General features: G+C 45.0%; 1 protein-coding gene across 2 annotated transcripts in view; it reads left to right on the top strand.

The window, feature by feature from the left end:
• The window catches only part of MDGA2 (MAM domain containing glycosylphosphatidylinositol anchor 2), a 360,002-nt gene that overhangs the window by 234,472 nt on the left and 104,074 nt on the right, over positions 1–21,456 (top strand). For both annotated transcript variants that reach the window (XM_086749693.1, XM_086749692.1), the window contains exon 8: positions 9,537–9,830. In XM_086749693.1, the coding sequence (XP_086605819.1) occupies positions 9,537–9,830 (294 nt within the window). The remainder of the gene's footprint in view (positions 1–9,536; positions 9,831–21,456) is intronic.

Genomic DNA, 21,456 nt, shown 5'->3' with positions numbered 1-21,456 from the left:
TGGTCTGCTCTGTTCAGTATGGGTTCTTACGCTCTCTTTATCCCCCTAAAATCAGTGTCAGTGCGGTGAGAGATGTAACATCTGTCACTTTTGGCTTGCTCTCATCGTTCCCTGGAGGCAGGGTTGTGCGGTGAAGCCAGTTGTTGTTGCAGGGGGTTATTTTACTTTATTCTCTGGCCGTGCTGCTCTGAATTGCGGCGAGAAGGGCTGGATGGAGGAGATAGCTGATACTCCTGGGCTGGAGGTGGTGGTGACTCTTCTTTTCTGAAGAGAGTCCTTTTTACTGTTCCACTCCTACCCAGTGTGGGCACAATTAGATGTTCTACACAGCAAATATGTCAACCCAAGTCTTCGTCACTGGGTGAACCTGAAGACGTGCTGAGTGTGCACCACCCTGGGTACTCTGGGGTAGGCACAATCCCTGAGGGGAACGTGGATTCTGGGCATGAGCACAGGGCAGGCTGGTGGCCTCCAGGTCTCTTTCACCTCCAAGGCTAGTCATGTTGGTGGGTTGATTTGGTTTTACGTAGGCACTGCTAGAGACAGGCAGAGAAATTCCTGAAGAACTGGAGTACACGAGGCTGTGTATCCTCCCTGGAGTATGATGAAAGGGCTTCTGGGCTAAACTAATCAGCTGTCTATTAAATAATGAATTAATTAAATGGCCAGGCTGATGTGTTAGGACATGTGGCCTTGATCTGTTTGGGAAGTGTGTGTCCTCTGGTCATCTTGTTACTCCTTTGATGATACATGAGAGACCTTCATTTTAGTTCAAAATGTTTATTAATTCACAATATTGCCTCTTTGCATAATTAAAAAAAGCATTTTTGAGAGATAATTAGTGGTTCAATTAAGTTATTTGTAAACCTTAAGCACTGTCCACAGTGATCATTCACGGGCAACCCTGAGACGTACCAGGAAATAACCAGACATTTCATTATTGCAGTAAATTGATTGGTTTTGTGAGCCATTATCTTTGGAGTTTATCTTTGAAAGGAATAGGTGAACAGAAGGGAGAGATAAAGGCTGGATTTTGTTAAAAGGCTTTTCTTTTATAGTTGTATTTTAGTACTGAATATGCAGAGATTTTTCTTCTTAATTCCATCCCTGGGAGCCTTCGTCCCTTCCCATCACAGAGCTTATGGCACGGCTGGCTGAGCTGCTTGGCTGCCGGCTTCTGCAGGGAGCGGGGCGAGGATGGGTGACCCTCCTGCTCTTCAACATCTTCCCACCCCAGCACCTGGTCGCCCCCAGGAAATCTGATTTCTCCAGGATATGTTTACCCACTATGGATTGACCTCAGCTGGGTTTCTGGGAGCAGGCACCCTCTTTAGTGGCCACGTATTGTGAAGTCTCTTTATTCTTCTCCAGAGGGCTGTGGAGTTGGCTCGTTATCTCGCATTGCATGTGGCTCGTGGAGCTCCTCAGCATGACTCCGGCGAGATCACGGAAAGCTAATTTGGCTGATTTGCTGCTGGCTGTGTATGTTCTGGGTTTAAAATGTGCCTCTTCAGAGTATGACTGCAGAGTACGGTGGTATTTTAAGGTATTAAAATTATGCTGAGGTGTAAGAACTAATTCTGGAATTATTTTATTTTCTAAGCCCATCTCTTATACCAGCCCTCACCATGAAATCTGTGGTTGATGCTCATGTCTTCACTTCCAATTAGAAGTGGCAAAAAAAAAAAAAAACACCATGGGCTGCGGTGCTTTCTCTTCTTTGTGTGTGGGTGGGACAGCTCACGGGCAACCGGAGCAACAAGAACAGAAAGTGACAGTGAAACCAAGATGTGATTTCCTTACAGTTTCACTTGATTTGCCTTGCACGTGAGTAACTAGGTAGATCCTCTTCAATGGTGATGAAAGGCCATTAAAGGAAATTCTCTTGACTTCAGCTGCTTTTCCAGTCCTTTGGCTGGATCTGCAGTGCCCTCAGGGCTCTCTTCTCACCTCTGAAGACCCCTCCAGCACGTGCTGCCCGGTGTTCCCCAGCACTTCTAAAAGAAATGGACATTAAGGGTATGCTGAGCAGGTTTAGTCTCTACAAAAGTGTCTTAGAGAACCTGAATAATTACCACTTGCTGCCCTCCAAAGGCTAAATGATCTTGCTCACCTACATTTTGTATACCAGCTCAGCTTCCCATACCAAGGCTCAGCCCGCCCTGTCTTAAAAAAGCCCTCCGTGAATTGTGAACAGGGACTGAAACGCATTTCTCTAGCAGAGGATGATTAATACTAAAGATTTAGACCTTCAAATTCATAAATGTTAGAGAAGGAGGATAATGCAAATAATTTCACCTCTATCTCCTAGCCAGGACGGTGCAGATTCTTCAGTATTCCTTATCCTGGCTGGTTTTAAATTACTTGGACGATGTGACTTCCAACACTTCTTTTGGGAGATTATCTCTGAGTAATCTCCAGTATGGATTATTTCTTGATATGCAGCTCCAACAGACCTTTGCTCTGCTCTATCTTCTAATTACCAATTATTACCATTAGTCCATTTTAAGCAGCCCGATCACACCAGCCCACAGCTCCTCCCAGCCCCCCGCCTCCCCGTCACTGCTAAGCTTGGCAGTCATCGCTTCAGGGCAGCGCTTCCCTTTCTGCCTGTTCAAGGCACCGAAACAAATACAGAAGTGACAGTAACCCCTGCTTCACCTGTGCCATCTGTCATCGCCAGTAAAGAACTCAGGAGTCATATTGTCCCCTCCCAAGCCTACCAGGGCATCACCACTTCTGGGGCCTCCTTGTCCTTCTCAAGCTGGTCGTCTTCTGCCCGTTGAATAATTTGTGTAAGCAGATTCTTGCCTCTGCTGTTGTGTCTTTGGCAATTAATTAAGCTGTCTGGAGGTTCAAAAGAGGGACAGTAACTTGACCCATCAGGATTTCAAAGATCTAGGGTAGACTACGACTAGATTGTGTCTACCCAGAATACACAGTTTAGGTTCATGCATTTTGAGTTTTTCCTTGAAACAGCTGCTTTGGTACTGTCCCCATTGTCCTGTAGACACAGGGACTGTCCTGGATCAAGGATCCTGTGAAATTATAGTAGAACTACCACAGGAGATCCAATAGAAGGGTCTAGGCTGGTTTCCTATCTCCAGTAACAGACAGACACATCTGCCGAGGGAGCAATTTAACAAAAAAAAAAAAAAAAAAAGAAAAGAGGACAAGAATACAGTGATACCTTCCGCCATCTGACCTTCTGGTGAGTTGGTGGCTTTCGGAGGCAAAGGTTGTCTCAGACTGTTTTATTTAAGAGCCAGGAGTGGAGATATATCACCAGTAGCCCTCTCATGCATCTCCCCCTGCCAATTCCAAAGGATCACAGTGTGTGTTTTTAAAGTAGCTGCTACTTCAGCGTTACTAACGCTTTTATTTTTCAAGTGATAGCCCTCTACTCTTTAGGAAGCAGATTTAACTGCTAAGAGTACTAACATTTTTAAAGGCACTTGCTGCATGAATAAGGTAATGTTTACTGTTTCAAATATTGAGTTTAGCTGATCTGTTATTCTACACAAGCAGGAGCAGAATTGACCTTTATCTGCAGCGGGCGCTGGTGCTGCAGATGCGCTGATGGCTCACTGAGGAGGCCTGAGCCCTTCCGAGATGCTGCTTGTGTCACAGCAGCACCTGCCAGGAGAGGGAGGCTGGCACAGCTGGCAATACCCTGACAGGGCCAGCAGCACCCCGACACGGCTGTCAACACCCATCTCACCTTCTTGGCACTTCTGGCTGGCAACACCTTTGCTAGCACACCTTGTTCATGCACCTTTGCTGTTGCACATTTGCTCTTGAGCTTTAGCTTGTTGCACCCTTGTTCACGCACCTTTGCTCATTCATCACCCTTGCTTCTAGTAACCTAGTAACACCAGGCATCCTTGCTTCTGGTAACAAGTGATAGGACGAGAGGAAATGGCCTCAGGTCGTACCAGGGGAGGTTTAGATTGGATATTAGGAAAAATTTCTTAACCAGAAGGGTTGTCAAGCACTGGAACAGGCTGCCCAGGGAAGTGCTGGAGTCACCATCCCTGGAGGTGTTCAAAAGATGTGTAGATGTGGTGCTCAGGGATGTGGTTTAGTGGCAGACTTGGCAGTGCTGGGCTTATGCTTGGACTTGATGATCTTAAAGGTCTTTTCCAACCTAAGCTTTCCAAGAAGGCTAACAGCATCCTGGCTTGTGTCAGGAACAGTGTGGCCAGCAGCAGTACGGCAGTGATTGTGCCCCTGTACTCAGCACTGGTGAGGCCACACCTCAAATACTGTGTGCAGTTCTGGACCCATCAGTACAAGAAGGACGTTGAGGTGTTGGAGCATGTCCAGAGAAGGGCAACAAAGCTGGTGAGGGGTCTGGAGCAGAAGTCTGATGAGGAGCAGCTGGGGGAACTGGGATTGTTCAGTTCCAGAAGAGGAGGCTGAGGGGAGACCTCATTGCTCTCTACAACTGCCCGAGACGAGGGTGTAGGGAGGTGGGAGTTGGTCTCTTCTCCCAAATAACTTGTGATAGGGTGAGAGGAAATGGCCTCAAGCTGGGGCAGGGGAGGTTTAGGTTGGATATTAGGAAACACTTCTTTACTGACAGAGTGGTCAGGCACTGGAACAGGCTGCCCAGGGCAGTGGTGGAGTCACCATCCCTGGAGGTGTCCAAAGAACGTCTAGATGTGGCACTGCAGGACATGGTTTAGTGGGCATGGTGGTGTTGGGTTGGCATTTGGACTTGATGGTCTTGGAGGTCTCTTCCAATGTTAAACATTCTATGATTCTAAATGATTCTATGATTCTCTGTTTCTACACCCTTGCTCGTGCAGACTTGCTGGGCCTTCTTTTTCACAGCAGGCTCAGCTGCCGGGTCCTCCCTACAACTTGAGCTGTTGTAAGGAAAGAAAAACTTTGATTATTTTCTCCTTGATTCTCTAGGTCTCCCTGTCCCCCTGCCCCATCTTCCTGATTTCTCTGTGGGCATTGCATTGATTTGAGTTTCTTTTGTGACTTTCCTTAGCTTTATTGCTTATGAAAACAAGTCGTACATGATCAAACTGCCAGTGCCTGTCAGTTGCCGTGTCGCAATCCCCCACGCTCCATGATATTTTTTGACCCTGTAGCTAATTTAAGCCAAATTTGACAGCAGAACAGACATCTCAAAGATAATTAAGTACCTGTGAGTTTGTGAAAATAAACAGATGGGTATAAAAAGGGAAACCCTACCAAAATCCCTCCCTGAGCAAAGATGCCATGCTGTCCTTCGTAATTAGAGTAGAGAATTGGTGTCCGAGTTAAGTGGGACCCATAACCATAACTGGTCTGGTGGGGGCGGGGAGATATTTTGTGGGAGCATGCTGCCTTGGGCACTTTCAGTCAAATGTGATAGTTGAAAGCTGCAGCCGGACTCCTTATTTATTTCGCTCTCCTTCCTCTCAAATACCTCTGGAAGCTACATGCGACCATGGGAAGCAGGCTGTATTCTTTCCTGGTTTCTTCCTTACATGATTCATGGTTTGCTCTGAGTGTACAAATTTCTGCATTTCCCCTGCCTGACAGTCTGAGACGCTGTTTCTTGCAGCTGGCAGACCCCCACAGCTGGAGCTCCAGGGTGGTGCCTTCCTGTATCCCCGCAGTGCGGCTGCATGGGAAGCAAGTCTCTCTCCCCCTTCCTCTCAAGGTCCACCTCATGGATATGCTAAATTTGTCCATTTACTCCTCCCGTGAGCTTAGTGAAGGAATTTCTTAAACCAGGAGAACGTTGTGGAGATCTGGGGAACAGCTCCTCAATTTATTTGTATCCCATCCCTGTCTCAAGTGCAGGGCTGGGACAACTTCCACACAGGAAGCTGGCTTTGCCAAAGGCAAGTGTTGGCTCAGGGCTTGAGAAGTTACAGCCCTTGCCCCAGCCAGAAAGTGGGTGATTTCTGAAGCTGACAGGGTGTGATTTTATAGTCCAGACCTGTTGCTCTGGTGGCGGTCTGGAACAGGCTGCCAACCAAACATGTCCAGAAATAGGTCTACACAGCCAACCACCAAAGGGAAAACTCGTGTCCTGCACCATGGGGTTGCAAGCAGAGCTACAGATAGCGATGTAGGCTGGTACACAGCAGATAGCAGACCTTTTCCCTCTTATAGAATCACAGAATGGTTTGGGCTGGAAGGGACCTCTAAAGCCACCCAGTCCAACCTCCCTGCAAGGAGCAGGGACATCTCCAAACAGATCAGGTTGCTCAGAGCCCTGGCCAATCTGGCCTGGAATGTCTCCAGGGATGGGGCGTCCACCACCTCTCTGGGCAACCTGGGCCAGAGTTCCACCACCCTCAGTGTAAAATATTTCTTCCTAATATCTAATCTAAACCTACCTCCCTCTATTTTATAACTATTACCCCTCATCCTGTCACACCAGACCCTGCTAAAGAGTTTCACCCCGTCTTTCCTGGAGCCCCCTTTAGGTACTAGAAGGCCGCTCTAAGGTCTGCTTGGAGCCTCCTCTTCTCCAGGCTGAAGAGCCCCAACTCTCTCAGCCTGGCCTCACAGGAGAGGTGCTCCAGCCCTCCGATCATCCTTGTGACCTCCTCTGGACCCTCTCCAACAGCTCCACGTCCTTCTGATGTTGGGGGCTCCAGAGCTGGATGCAGCACTGCAGGGGGGTCTCACCAGAGCGGAGCAGAGGGGCAGAATCCCCTCCCTCAACCTGCTGGCCACACTGCTTTTGATGCAGCCTAGGATGCAGTTGGGTGTAGCAGGTATTTTGTTTGAGGGCTGTGACCCCATGGTCTTGCCCTTGTGGTTCTCACGGTCAGTGAATCCCTGAGACGGGAGAAGGTTGGGCTTCCCTGGGGCAGCTGAAGGTGCCAGGGAGCTAGAGGAGAGCTCCGAGGGAGCCTGCAGCATCCCTGCTGACTGGGACATGCTTTGATCAAAGCGCATGCACAGCAGGGAGCAGATCCACTGCCCAGGAGGGAAGGGACAAAGTAAATGTTTTTTTTTATTGATCCAGACAGAGCCGTGTATTATTTGAACTAAGCTGAGAAGCCACAAGCAGATGAGCTGGAAAAAAATGTTCAGAAGAAGGCTCCTTTCTGCAGGCAGTGCACAATGTGCTTTCAAACCTTTATACTGTGTTTTCCTTCTTGGAACAATACCTTTTTTCCCGGTTTAGTGTGTGTTTTCATAGAGCATTGCTTTAGGAAGTGGTTGTTTGATATTGGTTTGATGTGCTTGCTTTTGAGAGAGAAGGTGGAGGAGTCTCACCGCAAGCACCTTGCTGGTGCAGGTCCGGCATAAATACTGCGTACTTCACAGGAAAAGTGGTATTTTTTCTCTGAGCTCTGGTAGAGCTCTGACAAGACTGCTGTGATGGCTTCATTCCACCTCCCCTTCACTGGTGTGGACCATCTCGTGTCCTGCAGCCCTTCCTCACCAGGGCTTTTGGGCATCTTCACGGGGTGGTTCCCCTCTGGGCTCCCTCCAAGGGCTCCAGGTCTCCTGGGCACTGGCCTGTGCTCAGGACCTGCTATGGCACAAACAAACAGAAGTGATAAATAAGAATGTTTTATTAAAGTTGGGAATGTTTTATTAAAGCAGGCTTTCTTTTTTTTTCTTCTTTCATATTATTTTTTTCTCTTTTTGAAGTATAAAGTAATTTTTTCCTTTACTCTTCTGTGAAAAAAAGTTATTTCCACTTTTGCATGTCCCACCAGATTCGGAAGGAGCTATTAAAGCCTTCAAAACAGCTGAAAGCAGCATTTTGGTGCCTATGAAAGTCCCTGATTTCAACTCTGATTCCTAGCAGACTTGTCAGATCCGTAGACACGGGGCGGGTCCCGGGGGAAAGCTGGAACTGTTTCTCACTGAGACAAGTCTGTTGTTTCTGTCTCTGGGGGCCTGAAGATAGCCTTTGATTATTTGTTCCTGCGGCAGGAGTTACGGTGCAGGATGTATTGTCAGTCCTAGCATTCAAGCAAACTACGTGAGAGCAGGACAGCGTGGAAAGGTGATGCTCCTAGGATGGGTTGGTTTAAATCAGAAAGCATCTCTACATGATTCAGAGCAGAAGACCTATAACAGCAGCCGAGTTTTCACAAGGCACAGAAGGAAAGAGAAGGTGGCCAGTGTTTAAATCAGGATTTTCCAGATCTTCACCACAAGGATCAGTGGCGCAGAAGGCCCCATGTGTGATCTGGAGATCACAGGCAGCTTCAGAGATGGGGCTTTCATTTGTGTTGCACCAAGAGAGGAGTGAGAGGTTGACCCCATGCAGGTATGATGAGATGGGAATGATAATTGGACATGGCAAAATCATTCTCACCAGCCCAGCGGAACTTGCAGTGCTTTAATTATCAAATGCTGTCACCTAAACGACCATGTCTGGTGGGACCAATGGTGGAAGCTCACTGGGATGGCCGTCGTGCAAACACCGATGCCTTTGCCATGGCATTTCTGTCCTGATCAGCAGTGTCTCTTCCGTGGAGAGCTCACTCTTCTCCTTGCTGCCGAGGACTGGTGATTCAGAGCCGTAGCTGGTAATTTGGAGCGGCACTGGGGGCAATTAGAAAGTCTTGGTCTTGCAAGACTGCAGAGAGGAGGAAGGATGGGTCCTTGGCCACAGCCAGCTCCCTGTGCGGTGGTGCCAGGTGTTCCTGGGACCAAGGGACTGCCTAACTCCTGCTGCAAACAAGTGTTTCTGTATTTCTTCCGGATTTGTTAGTGCAAATCTCTGTGGTAAAAATACCACTTTGGTAGACCTCCTGTGATAGAAGGACACCAACTGCATTTTGGTTTCAGGTCTTGAATTCTGAGCTGATTTCTGAATTGGCACGATTCTTCCTCATTGTGTGGCCACGGGATAAAATCAGCAGCCAGTCTCTTATAAAAAAGTTTTTTAGTGACAAATGCTCATAAAAAGGAAAGCCATAACTGGCAGTGATAAAGTGCTAACTGCGACTGGTGGTCCGAATGCGCTGGTGTACACTGGTACGGTGTACTGGCATGTCAGAGATGCGCAGGGAGGCAAATAAGTGTCATAACCGGGGACGTTAAATCTTATTTTAGCCACTTCAAGCAGCTGAACACTTTGTTTCATAAATAAAGTAGTATTGCAATCTTCCAGGATAAGAGGCTTATAAATAAGAAAGATGGAGACAAATATTTTAGCAGGGCCTATTGTGATAGAAAGAGGGGTAATGGCTTTAAAATAGGAGGAGGTAGATTTAGACTGGATATCAAGAAGAAATTTTTATGCTGAGGGTGCTGGAGCACTGGCCCAGGTTGCCCAGAGAGGTGGTGGATGCCCCATCCCTGGAAACATTCCAGGCCAGGTTGGCCGGGGCTCTGAGCAACCTGATGTGGTTGGAGATGTCCCTGCTCCTGGCAGGGGGGTTGGACTGGGTGGGCTTGAAAGGTCCCTTCCCACCCAAACCATCCAGTGGCTCCGTGTAGTCACTGCGCATTACTGTCTGTGCATAAATTAATTCTTCATGTAAAATTATGACTGTACAAGCAAGAAATGTAATGCTAATTGTTGAACTGTCTCTTTTTCTCCTTTGAAGTCCCACCCAATTTGACTGTTCCTCAAGAAAAGTCACCGCTGGTCACCCGGGAAGGGGACACGATCGAGCTGCAGTGCCAGGTGACAGGCAAGCCCAAGCCCATCATCCTCTGGTCCCGAGCAGACAAGGAGGTCGCGATGCCGGATGGGGCGATGCAGACGGAGAGCTATGATGGGATCCTGAGGATAGTGAACGTGTCCAGGGAGATGACGGGAACCTACAGGTGCCAGACCAGCCAGTACAACGGGTTTAATGTGAAACCCAGAGAAGCTTTGGTACAGCTCATTGTGCAGTGTAAGTAGACCATTATTTTCTTTCCATGTGGCTTTGCTGAGAAAAAGAAGTTGATTTATTTCTCCCCTAAATACACAGCAGTGGGAGTCTTATGGTTGTTACATTTTTGATGCTATTCTCTTTGGCTCTCTAGTTCCCTGAATCCATATTTTAATGTAAATATAAAATTAAAAATTACATAGGAGCCCCATTTATATTAAAAAAAAAAAAAGTGTGGTGCGGTCATTATTTTCCTAGCTCCTAGCTTTAAATTTCTTGACAGAAGAACAAGCAATTGAGATAGGAGGACATATTTCTGTAAATGCAGATCTGATGCTGGTCTCATTTGTTGGTACTGTGTAAAACAAGAAGAAAAAAATGAGAGAAATAAGAATGAGCTGATCCACCTTGGTAAGTCTGCGTGGTCTGCTCTGACTCTGAATGTGAACCATCAGCATCAGGAATGGGAAGGAAAATGTAGGGGGAAATCAATTATTTGGGAAATGCTCAGCATTTATTATTGGAAAATGAAAAGCCTGGTTTGATATGGTCTGAGGGAAATAACGAGCCGTTCTTTGTCGCTTTGTATGTGATAAAGATGTTTGCTAAATGGCTTTAATGTGTCTGTTGCGTTGCTGGTACTTATTTTCAGTTTTTTTATAAAGCGATTTGGGGAGCTTTCATTTTTTCTGGTCTCAGATGCCGAAGTATTATGGCAGATTTGCTTTTTAGCCGTGTCCTGTGCTCAGCACAGCTGACCTCTTTGGGGCCTCTAGGGACAAGACGCTGCAGTATCCATAGTTATTGCTGATAATCGACTGATTTGTTTTCTTCCAAGGTTTGTTGTATAACATTATTTATGCACTTGATGACATGTTGTGGTGTCTGCAGTGCTTTCATCGGAGCTATTCACTGGTGTGCCGGCACAGCCTTTTATCCAAGCGTGCTTCTGTCCCAGCCAGCAATCACATGGATCAATGACACAAGAGCCAAGCCCGCAGGCAAGCTGGAGCCTTCTTGCTTGGGCTTCTCCTGGTTGTGGGTTCATCTGCACCAGGACTGGCTCCATCCCACCTGCACTGACGGACCTAAACTGGGAGCAGAGGTGTCTTTGACTCCCTCTCTAGAGATTGCAGAAAATGGCTTGGATGTTAGATTACCCTCCAGAGATGTCTGTCTTCCCCTGTAGAGTGTAAAAGGATCATGAGAGGATTGCCATCCTACTGATGGCAATTTTAAAGCACGTGGATTGTTGTAGGGAAGACTGGCTCCTGTACGAACAGGCTGGACCAGCCTGCACGGGTGGCCTTAATTCAGAGCTGTGGTACCACTGGGGAGCCCTTGCTGACACAAGAATTTTTACTCATGTAATTATTACTGGGATCGTGGTGGTTCTCATGATGGCTTTTGTTGTTATTGTAACTAGGACTACTTGTCACACACAGCTTCTTTTTGAGTTCTCCTGTAACAAACCGTCGTCGTTATACGTGTTTGATTTTAGCTGCACAGAAAAGTTAATTTACAGGAGTTAAATGTTATGAAAAGGCAGAAGATGAAAGACATGGAAGGACAGAATGTAGGATATGTGGACAGGGCTCCATGTCTGTACCGTAAATGGACATGCCACCGGGGCATAGGTCATTGCCAGTGCTGGTGGTACCTTGTCCTGGGCCCTCGCAGCATGAACGATGGGAGAGAGGAGGGGTGGATGCTGGGGAAGAGGCAGAGAGCAGCAGCACAAAAACATTGCAGGGATTTTCAGTTGCTGTAGTTTATCAGGTGTGTGCACACAGGCTGGATGTGGTATATTTTGGCCTCCACGACTTTGCTGGGACGTCTCTTTGCTATCTATTGCAAACATTAAAAACCCAAGAAAATATTTAATATAGTTGTAAATTAAAGAAAACTAGGGTTGTGAAGACTTGCTGTGATAGTCCCCAGCCTGTTGCTCTTGGGACATTGGGTTGGGACATCTTGGGAAGATGGCAGCAGCGTGGCTCATAAAAGTGATTGACTAACCTAGTTCTTAGAGAGCAACAGTGATGAGTGAGAAAGGGGATAACGTGCAAGATCTTCAGATAGGATGGTCTATGTGGTGACTTGATGATCTTGAGCGGTGGAGAGGAACATGAGTAATAAACTCAGTAAGAGCTGATTCGCAGAGTCCCCTGTGAATCTGTGAACAAGAGCCGCTATACAAACTGTGGAGCAATGGTCCTCATGAATGAGGAGGAGAGAAAGTGGCTCCTTTTGTTTTCTTTCACTGATTTTCTGTGAGAACTGGAAAAAAATTTTGTTTTCTGGCGTCTTGGACCCTCCATCTTAGCCATTCAGTTTATATTCTTTTTTTTTGTCAAAGTCTTTTCCAGATATCTGAGCAGTCCAGCATGATTGGTGTAACACCCTGGTTTGGGTTGGTTGCGATGGTGTGTGGAGGATGGACATTTGGATGATGGAGGCTTCTTCAAGTAATTCCGTTCATGTACAAATACATGGGTGGAGGGTGTTCCCGATAAAGCAAGAGCCTCAGTGGGAAAGCTCTGGAGGTAAATCCACTCCAGCAGTTTCAAACAGCAAACCCACAAAGTAAAGGCCAGGGCAAGCTGACCGTCCTATCGCCAGTGCCAAGGCTCTCTTGTCTCAATCCTTGGGAGCATTATGAGCCCAGAGGGAGCTCTGTTTCATGTGTTTTCAAGTAATCAAAGTAATTTTCAGCTTTGCTTGCTTTGCTTTTCTTTTCTTTTCTTTCTTTTTTTTTTTTTTTTTTTTTTTTTTAAAACCCTCAGAAGCTCAATTCACTGGGGGATACTGGAAGAACAAGTATTCAGCAGCACTCTTGTCATGGCTCCATATAACAGCTGTGAAATGTCCCACATTTTGCCCTGGAAGACTTTATTTGAAGTCTTTTGCAGTCATAGAAACTCTTCTATTTATCCAGCAAGCTCTGCATCATTTATCCTGGTCTCCATTTCAAAAGCTTTTAAGCAGATGCTGTTATTTTCTGCAGCAGGGAGGTAGTCCTGCGTTTCATGTTAGAAGAAGGGACGGCTGAGTTTGGGTCTTGGAGAGTGTTTCCCAAGATGTGGATGAGGACTTCCCACCAGCCGCACTTCTTCAGGAGCTCAGCCAGTCCCTGGTGGGACCTGGTAGGATGACTCCTGCTGACTTCCAAAGGCTGGTGGATGCGTTGCTTGGATTGCTGTTATTTTACAATATTTTGCTGGAGGAAGAAACCTCTGGTTTGATGTATTTTTAGTGCTGCATTAGATGCAGCAGTTCACATATTCTGAAAGAAATGGGAGACAAGAGTAGAAAATGGTTACAACAAGCAGGAGTATAACAGATATTTACAGGAGATTTTTCTTTATTCTGTCCTCATTTAGATTTCTGCTCACTTTATTAAGTTCCTAGCAAGTGCCAATTTGGAGATGAAGGGACAAAGCATAAATTATGTAATGCTTTTGATTATTTTTCTTGTGGGGGGAAAGTACGTGTGCTCCCATCGACTTCAGCATCGTTTTCTGTAACTAGCCTAGCATTTATTCAATTTTCATAAAAAACAGTTCTTTCAGTAATTTTCTAATATTTATTTCAGATGCTTCTATCAGTTATAAACAGGGAAAATACTTAATGAAACACTTTTATTTCTGTAATAATTCGTTGGTTCATTGAAAGACTGGCACACCTTTCCTATGAGGCCAGGCTGAGAGAGCTGGGGCTTTTCAGCCTGGAGAAGAGGAGGCTCCGGGGAGAGCTGAGAGCGGCTCCCAGTGCCCAAAGGGGGCTGCAGGGAAGGTGGGGAGAGACTCTTCAGCAGGGCCTGGTGTGACAGGATGAGGGGTCATGGTTTCAAAATAGAGGGAGGTAGATTTAGATTGAATATTAGGAAAAAATTTTTTACACTGAGGGTGGTAGAACACTGTCCCAGGTTGCCCAGAGAGGTGGTGGATGCACCATCCCTGGAAACATTCCAGGCCAGGCTGAATGAGACTTTGAGCAACCTGATCTAGTCAGGGATGTCCCTGCTCCTTGCAGGGGGGTTGGACTAGATGACCTTTGAAGGTCCCTTCCAACTCTAACCATTCTATGATTCTGTGATTTCACTTTGTATATGATGCGTGGGTGTGTGAGCAGATCTGTCCACAGACTGTGGTAGGCTGGGTACATTCTCATTCTCTGGGATGTCAGAAGAGTTCCTGCTTGTGGGAGCAGGACTTTGGTGGGACAAAGTGATGTATTACTCTATTTTGTTCCACAGGGCAAATCTTTCAGTGGAATCACTGCTCTAGGTCATATTCTTTGGTTCAAACTAAAGAAAAATTAAAGATAAACTTAAGGTAAGGGTACTTTTTTACTTTTACTTATGCTCAGTTTATCTGACCAGTTTTAACAGAGTTTTTCCTCTCCTCTCTTTTCCCCTGGCGTACCTTTAGTCCATGCTCGATGAAGTCAGGATGCCAGACGGTGAGTTCTCTAGGAAAAGGACCGGTTTCTGAGCTTTGCCACAGTTTGGCTGCCAGGTGTAGCTTAAGACTTCTGGGTTTTCATGTTTACCATCACATTCTAAAAAATTCTAATAGGAAAACGCAAAGGCATGATGGGAAACCAAAACTAAAGGAACCCTTATCCCTCTTAGCCCGGGTCTGTTGGACAAGATGTGGTCAGTGTGCTTCTTGGTGCGCTTTGGAAGCCACGCAGTCTTTGTCATGTCCTGAAGTCACTGCTCAACGGTAAAGTACAGCAATGGAGGTACTTATTTTGGGGTCTAAATGAGTAGGCCTTGGAGAGGAATTTAACTGAAAATTTTAGGAATCTGAACGTTTCGTACCTGTGCTCCCTGCCTGTCTACGAAGAGAGAAGCATCCACAGAAAGCAGCAGAGCTTCTGCTAAGAAAATTGTCTAGGAAGTTTTTTCTTTGTCCCAGTTGCCTATCTGTAAGATGGAGATAACAGTTCCTACCCTGAAGGTTTTGGAGACAAGATTCTGAGGATGCTGTAGTAATGAAAGACACGCATATCTGATTTGATCAATAAACCTTGTATCCTTTGCTTATTATGATTATTATTATCCTGCACTGTTTTCGCTTATGTGTGTTGGCACTCGTCACAAGCCTATGGGCTTTTACTGACTTTGATCTTTATTGTTTGGTTGATTTTGTGAGCCCTGCTAGCTTTTATCCAAGAGATGTGTTGGGATCGTGGAAGTACAGCAGCAAGAAGAGCTGAACACCTTTGGTGGGATTTGGTCACTGTTGTGACTGTAACATCTGTCTCCCACGGGAGATTGGAGGTCTATAGGATATGGCTTCTTCTCCATCATCTTCTTTTGAGTTGGATACCCTATCCCTGGAAACATTCCAGGCCAGATTGGCCGGGGCTCTGAGCAACCTGATCTGGTTGGAGATGTCCCTGCTCCTTGCAGGGGGGTTGGACTAGATGATCTTTGAAGGTCCCTTCCAACCCAAACCATTCTATGATTCTATGAGATGGCGGCATCCAAAAAGGAAGGGCTGTTCTAGCTCTCAAAGGTGGCTTGCGCCAGTTGAGTTTGAGGAGCCAGGGCGCTACAAAACGCAAGCGGAAAATGGGAATTACGTGCAGTGACAGTGCTCAGAGTCCTGTGCCTGCTTGCAGCACCAACTATTTTCTGTGCAAATTTCAATAAATGAAAGTTAAAATAAATAAATAAATGCCTGCTGTTGGCAGACAGGGTGCAATCCAGTGATAATTTAAATGCACCACTTTTACTGCTGGAAGAGAATACTTGGGAAATAAAAGTGCCATCAGGTACAATATAATCAAATGTTTACATCGTGTACCTTATCAAGTGATGATAGCAGGAAGGACAGAGTCATTTTTCGCAGAGGACATTGCTGCAGGTTGGGCTTGCATTTTATATGCTGTGGTTTCACTTTGGTGCTACGTAAAATATTGTTTATAACATAAACTGTTTTCCAACTGCCTTGGTCTCCAAGCACTTGTAAAGCCTCTTAAAACATCAAAGATATTTCATGGTAACGCGGTTGGCAGCACGGTTGGCCACGTTGCGATGCTCTGAATTTTCCTTCAGTTTGAGTTCCAGTTTATGTGTCATTCCTACTCGGTAATAAATTCTAAACAATTACTGAAATCACGCTGAAGGGGAACAATCTTCAGGGATTATGTTTGAAATGGAGCAGAGCTAATTAGTAAGAAATATGTGGCTGAATTATGATCTCAGGTGCGCCATTGCAAATCTGGAGTGTATCGGTGGGGCATAAATTAGTTGTTTGGGTTTTATGTCAGCAGGAGAGAGTTCAGAATTGGGTCCGCTTGGCTTTGATTGTAGATGGTATTTGCAGCTGAGGATGGGGGAAAAAAAATAATCTTTTATGCCTTAAACAGGCAGTTTGGCAGCTCAGAAAAGCTGTCATATATATTCTGTGACTGTCTAAATATGTGCCTGGTGAAACATTTATATGTAAATATTATATATTATATTAATAATGAAATAAAAGGTTGTTGCAAAAGGAAGGAATGAAGTGTTCTCCATCTGAAATAGGACTAGAATTAATGAGCTTAGACCTCAGGGAGATTTAGGAAAGTAATTTTGAGAAACTTTTTAACAGGTAGGGTGGCTAATCCCCGCAGGAAGTTGCCAGGAGACTTACAAACTTTGAGTCCATGGATGGGTTTTTTGGAAGCTGGATTGACAAAGCCCTGCGAAGAATGGGGATGGGCAGGAAGGGGACAGGGACCAGGACCACTGCTCCGGTTTGGAGATGTTCACCTTGAGTTTCAGCTCCAGGAAAACACGCTCTGTGCCATGACAGCAGTTTGTTACTTTTGAAGATTTTTTACAGTCCAAGTACTTCACTCGTATTGCTGAGCAGAGCCAGGTGAGTTAGTATTGGTTTGTGAGTGGGTATCAGGAGCGCAAGTAAAACTCCCGGAGACTGAAACCTTCTCGATTTTTCAAATCTGCTTATAAAATTTTAACTATGAAAATGTATTAAAAAGAGAGTACTCAGGGAATTTCCGTAGGTGAGAAGAGTAATTGAATGGGGAAGATGTCTTTATTTTTAAATAATCATTGAAATATATTTTTAAGCAGGTTGAAATGATAAAGGAAATCTGTATCTTACGTTTTACATTCATATTATGTCTTCTGTTCCTTATGATTAAAGGTTTTTGTGGAAGAAGCTGATTAGTATTCAGGACAAGTGTTGTATAACCCAATACGTTCCCAGACTTTTTGTTTTATTACTTTCTGAATGACTTCCTTTTTCTGGAGATAGGATTTGGTTTTGATTTAGGCGGTTTGTGGTGGGAGAGAGGGCAGGCTAAAAGAGAGCTAGAACTCAGCCTTCTGCTTTTGTATTCTGGGCCATTTTTCATGTATTTTTGGAGTATAGGAATAAATGACTTGAACATGTTGCTCCCAGTCACCTTTATCATTTTGGTTTGCTTTTTGAAGTTGCCTTCTCCATCCTGGTGTGTTGTGTGGGAGCAGCTCCGCATCCTTGAGTTGCAGGTTTTTCCCAGGATTGCTCTCATGTGGGACAGATACGTTCTGCCTGTCTCAGCCTAAAAATTCAGTCTGCCCTATGGCCATATATATTTAGGCAGTCCAGATAACACTACCACTCTTCTTGTGTTTGACCTATGGGTGAAGTTCCCAGCTCTTTAGTTCTTAGATTAGAAATTTTCCAGAAAACTCTTAACTGTTTTTTTTCATAAAGCAAAGGTCAAAATCTCTTCTATGAAATCCTCAGTGAAAGATAATACAGAAGGATTTCAGCATAGTGCATTAGCAATTATGACTTTGTATGTAGTTTATCGGAACAGACCAAAGGGGGAAAAAATATATGGAAATAACTGATAGCTTGATCAGCAAAGCAAAATACTAGGAGCTTTTTGACATTTAGCAAGGTCAAAGGCAATGCATGTCTAGTGACCTGGAGAGGTAATGAATATGCAAACACTGGCAACATGGAAAATTGTAAATGAGAATGAGATCATTTGAATTTCTTCTTATTTAATATTGAAACTATAGTCACTGAGAAAACCTCCTGAGATGTATCTTTTTCTTGTTAGAAATTCCAAAAGACAGCAGAGCAGCGATGTTATTGGAAAAAAAATGAATTATTCAGAGAGGTTTCTTTTTGACAATTGGTCATGTAAAAGATAGTCTTACACCACAGAGAGGTTCACAGCAGTGTCTGAGGGCAAAACCAAAGACGGTCTTCTAGACAAAAAAATGTTTTGTTTTGTTTTTTGAGAAGTGAGAGTGAGAGGAGGAGTGGGAGTAGATGCAAATGTAGCATATCTAAATTTAAAATAAGAAGAACCAGAATAGGGTGTCTTTGAATGCTGTGCTTCTCCTGGAGATGGCATTGAGGATCTGAGTAGTCAAATTAACAATCTTGGGAGAATGGCACTTTTTAATCCATCAGTACTTCTTTCAGGTTTGTTCACAGAAATGTGCTCTCTTTTAATCATGGTAGCTTTCTGCTGACACTGGCGTATCAGTATTTCCAGCTGTTTCAAGTTAGCTCCATGAAGCTGGGCTGTCCCCTTGAATCTCAAGAGAGGGAGGATCAGCAAGAACCATCAGCATCTGTGCTCCATTAAAAACCTTCAGTGCACATAAGTGGTAGTTTGAAATGTGGTGGAGTTTGGGTTTGTTTCCCCCTGATGCAAGGAGAAGATTGTCCCCCTCAGAGCACATGGGTGCTCTGATCCGAAATGCCACCAACGTGGGAGGAAGCCTCCAGTATTCATGTAACCTGCTTGGTTACACTGCCATCATCTGTATTGGCTGTGTTGGAGGAGATCCTCTTGTACTCTTCTCCTCCCAGCAAAGAAAACACATTATGGGTTAAGTGACTGGGGATGATAGGAGCTGCATCAGTGGATGAAGGGTTTCAAAGAGCACGGGACACATCGGTTATGCATCTGCGTCGATGACTGGGTAGGGTATGGATTTTGCCTTCATGCTTCCACTGTGTTGCCTTGCTATCCAGCTCCACCACCCGTCTGGGGACCATCATTCTGCTTGGTGCAAAAAGATTTAAATCATGCCTGTTGTCATCAAGCAGCAATGCCGTGCAGCACTCTGACCTTAATTTCTTGCTGTGGGCATTGCAGTCTTCTGTGGTGGAGGGTCTTCACAGCCTGCTGGGAGTGTTAGTAAGCTGCACAAGTCGCTTTCTTGAGAAAAGTTTATGATAGAAAATTCCTCGTAACAGGATTTCTCACGCTCTCCTTCTTATAGTCAGCAACTTTCCACATAATAAAAGGGAAATTTCACACCTTTCATTTATTACTGGGTTGGTAAATAAAAATTCTGGAGACTAAACAAAGAGGAGGCATATCCTACTTTTTTTTTTTTTTTTAGAAAGATTGTTATTTCTAGGTAGTCCAAGCCCTTGAAAATATATTCGAACAGTTCCAATTGATACATATTTCTCACTTTTCCAGGCTCCTTTGTAGTTACTATGCCCATTAATACATATTCTTATCAATAAAGCCATTTTTATCGGTTTTAATCGACTGTTTCCCTCAAGGTGTAGCACCTTATTCAGATTTATTTTATCATTCAGATTTATTATTGGCACAATTTCTCCTTTTTACTCTGTTCGTACCAAATAATCGACTGTATCTGTCCTCATTTTCCTGTTTGTGGCAGGACTGGCTTCCGCACAGAGGGGCAGGAGCACAAGCCGTGCCTGCTCTTTGTTAGAAAGAAACGAGAGGAGACCGACCTCTGCAATGAGGGGTGGTTATTTGTTTTCTCTCTCGGAGGTCCTGGTTTGCACTGGAAAGGCCAAGAGATGCCATTCCTTCTGTAACTTGTTTTTTAACGGTAATTACGATGTGTTTAAGCTTACAACGAAACCATGCCGAGCATTTTCATTGCTGAGGAAGCCTGTTATTTATTGATTGATCTCATTAGATGTGTTTTCCCTCTGTTGTCTTTGGTGCCCTCAATGCATGCTGTTGTTCTTTGAGAGCTACGGAGTGAAAATGTAGGCATCTCTACGTATCTCCTCCATTTAAGTCTTTGGTGGTATGAAAAGGCAGACTGTTGTGTTTTATTATCCTTTTCAGGCTAAGCTCGTTAACTCTGAACCTGGAAAAGCAAACATCTTGCTCTGTTGCAGGGGGTCAAAATTGTAAAGCTATGTTAGCAAAAAAAAAAGAGATTCTTCTCAATGTGTGCATACCCAGGGCTTTCTAAAATCACTGGAGTCATGGCTGTGGGGCGCTGGTGGAAGCTGCCCTAAACCAGCCCTACCTGGCTTCTGAAAGGCATCGGTCAAAACTACTCATGTTTTTCCACCTCTGCACGCCCTCTGTCCATCCCTGCCCTACAGCTCTTCCTCATTCTCTGTTCATACAGTTCAAGCCTCTTGTTTGTTTTCCAACCCACCGTGGGGATGGGGAGCAGTTTGTCCTCTTTTGGTTGCTCCTTGCCTAGTTAGACTGTTGTGTTGTCAACCTTCGGTTGTCTCTAAATTACATGGACCCGTTTCTTGCACTTTTGCCTTGTCTGTTGAGGTTTCTAGACATTAATTGCTGTTGCTATTTTCATATATACTCTCTGAGGTTACCCCCATTGTCTTGAAGTGCATCTCCAAGGCTGGGCACAGCTATGCCCCATTCTGCCTGTGGCTACTGGGCAGAGGAGAGGTGTCACGTTGTGATGTAGACCCGTTCTTCCATCGCAGACTGATGCACAGCAGCATGACGTTGCTGATTCCCGTTCAGCTGTGATCCATTGTGAAGCCAAGATGTTATTTTGCAGACCCCTTTCCCACCTGATGGTTCTCCATGCTGTCTTTGTCCAGCTCCTTTTCCTTGTCCAAGTATCTGGCTTGGATAGAGCCAGATCCCAGAGCTCCTCTGATACACTCTTCAAATCTGGCCAGGAGCCTCAGGCAAGGCCTCTGTGAACATGGCTGTGAGATAAGTTTTGCACCACCCTGTGCTCAAGTTTCCCTACCGTACTGGGGTCACACTTCTCTGGCTGGCTTATGGCAACATCACGGCAAGCAGCATCAAGGTGCCTGGCTCAGGCCAAGGTGCAGGATATCGGCGATTTCTCCTCAACCATCTGTCTCCCTTACACTCTCAAAGAAGGAAATTAGATTATTTTGACATGATTTGCTGTTGACAAATCCCCAGTGACAGTTACTCATCTCAGTGTTATCTTCCAAGCGCTCACAAATTATTGGATTGTTTGTTGCAGAATGTTTCTGGGAATTGAAATTAAGGTTTCTGGGCTGTAGCTTTCCAGCTTCTCCTCCTACCCCCGCTATTTTCAAGACAGATGTTGGGTTTGTTGTTGGATAGCTTTCTTGTACTTCCCTGGTTCCCCACAAGTTTCCTCTAGACGTTTTTAGGCTGATGCTTGTACAGGCCCCTCCAGTGTGAATACGTGTGTACTTTACTTCTTCTAAACTCAGTTCTTCCTACAGATGTGAATTATTTTTGATGTCTGAGGAGGGTCAGCTCTTTTAGAAAATCCTTTTGCACCAAAAGAATGAGAGATCTTGGCTCTTCTGTACCAAATATTATTTGTGTGCGTGGCTCTAAAACTGAATGAAAATATATCATCTTTCTAATTAACTGCAAAGAAATTTTTCGTATTGCATAGTGCCAC

The sequence above is a fragment of the Chlamydotis macqueenii genome, chromosome 5 (assembly GCF_036417535.1).
Source record: "Chlamydotis macqueenii isolate bChlMac1 chromosome 5, bChlMac1.mat, whole genome shotgun sequence".
In the NCBI taxonomy this organism is placed as follows: Eukaryota; Metazoa; Chordata; class Aves; order Otidiformes; family Otididae; genus Chlamydotis; species Chlamydotis macqueenii.
The sequence above is the reverse complement of the archived record's forward strand: the minus strand, read 5'-3'. Positions and strand labels throughout refer to the sequence as shown.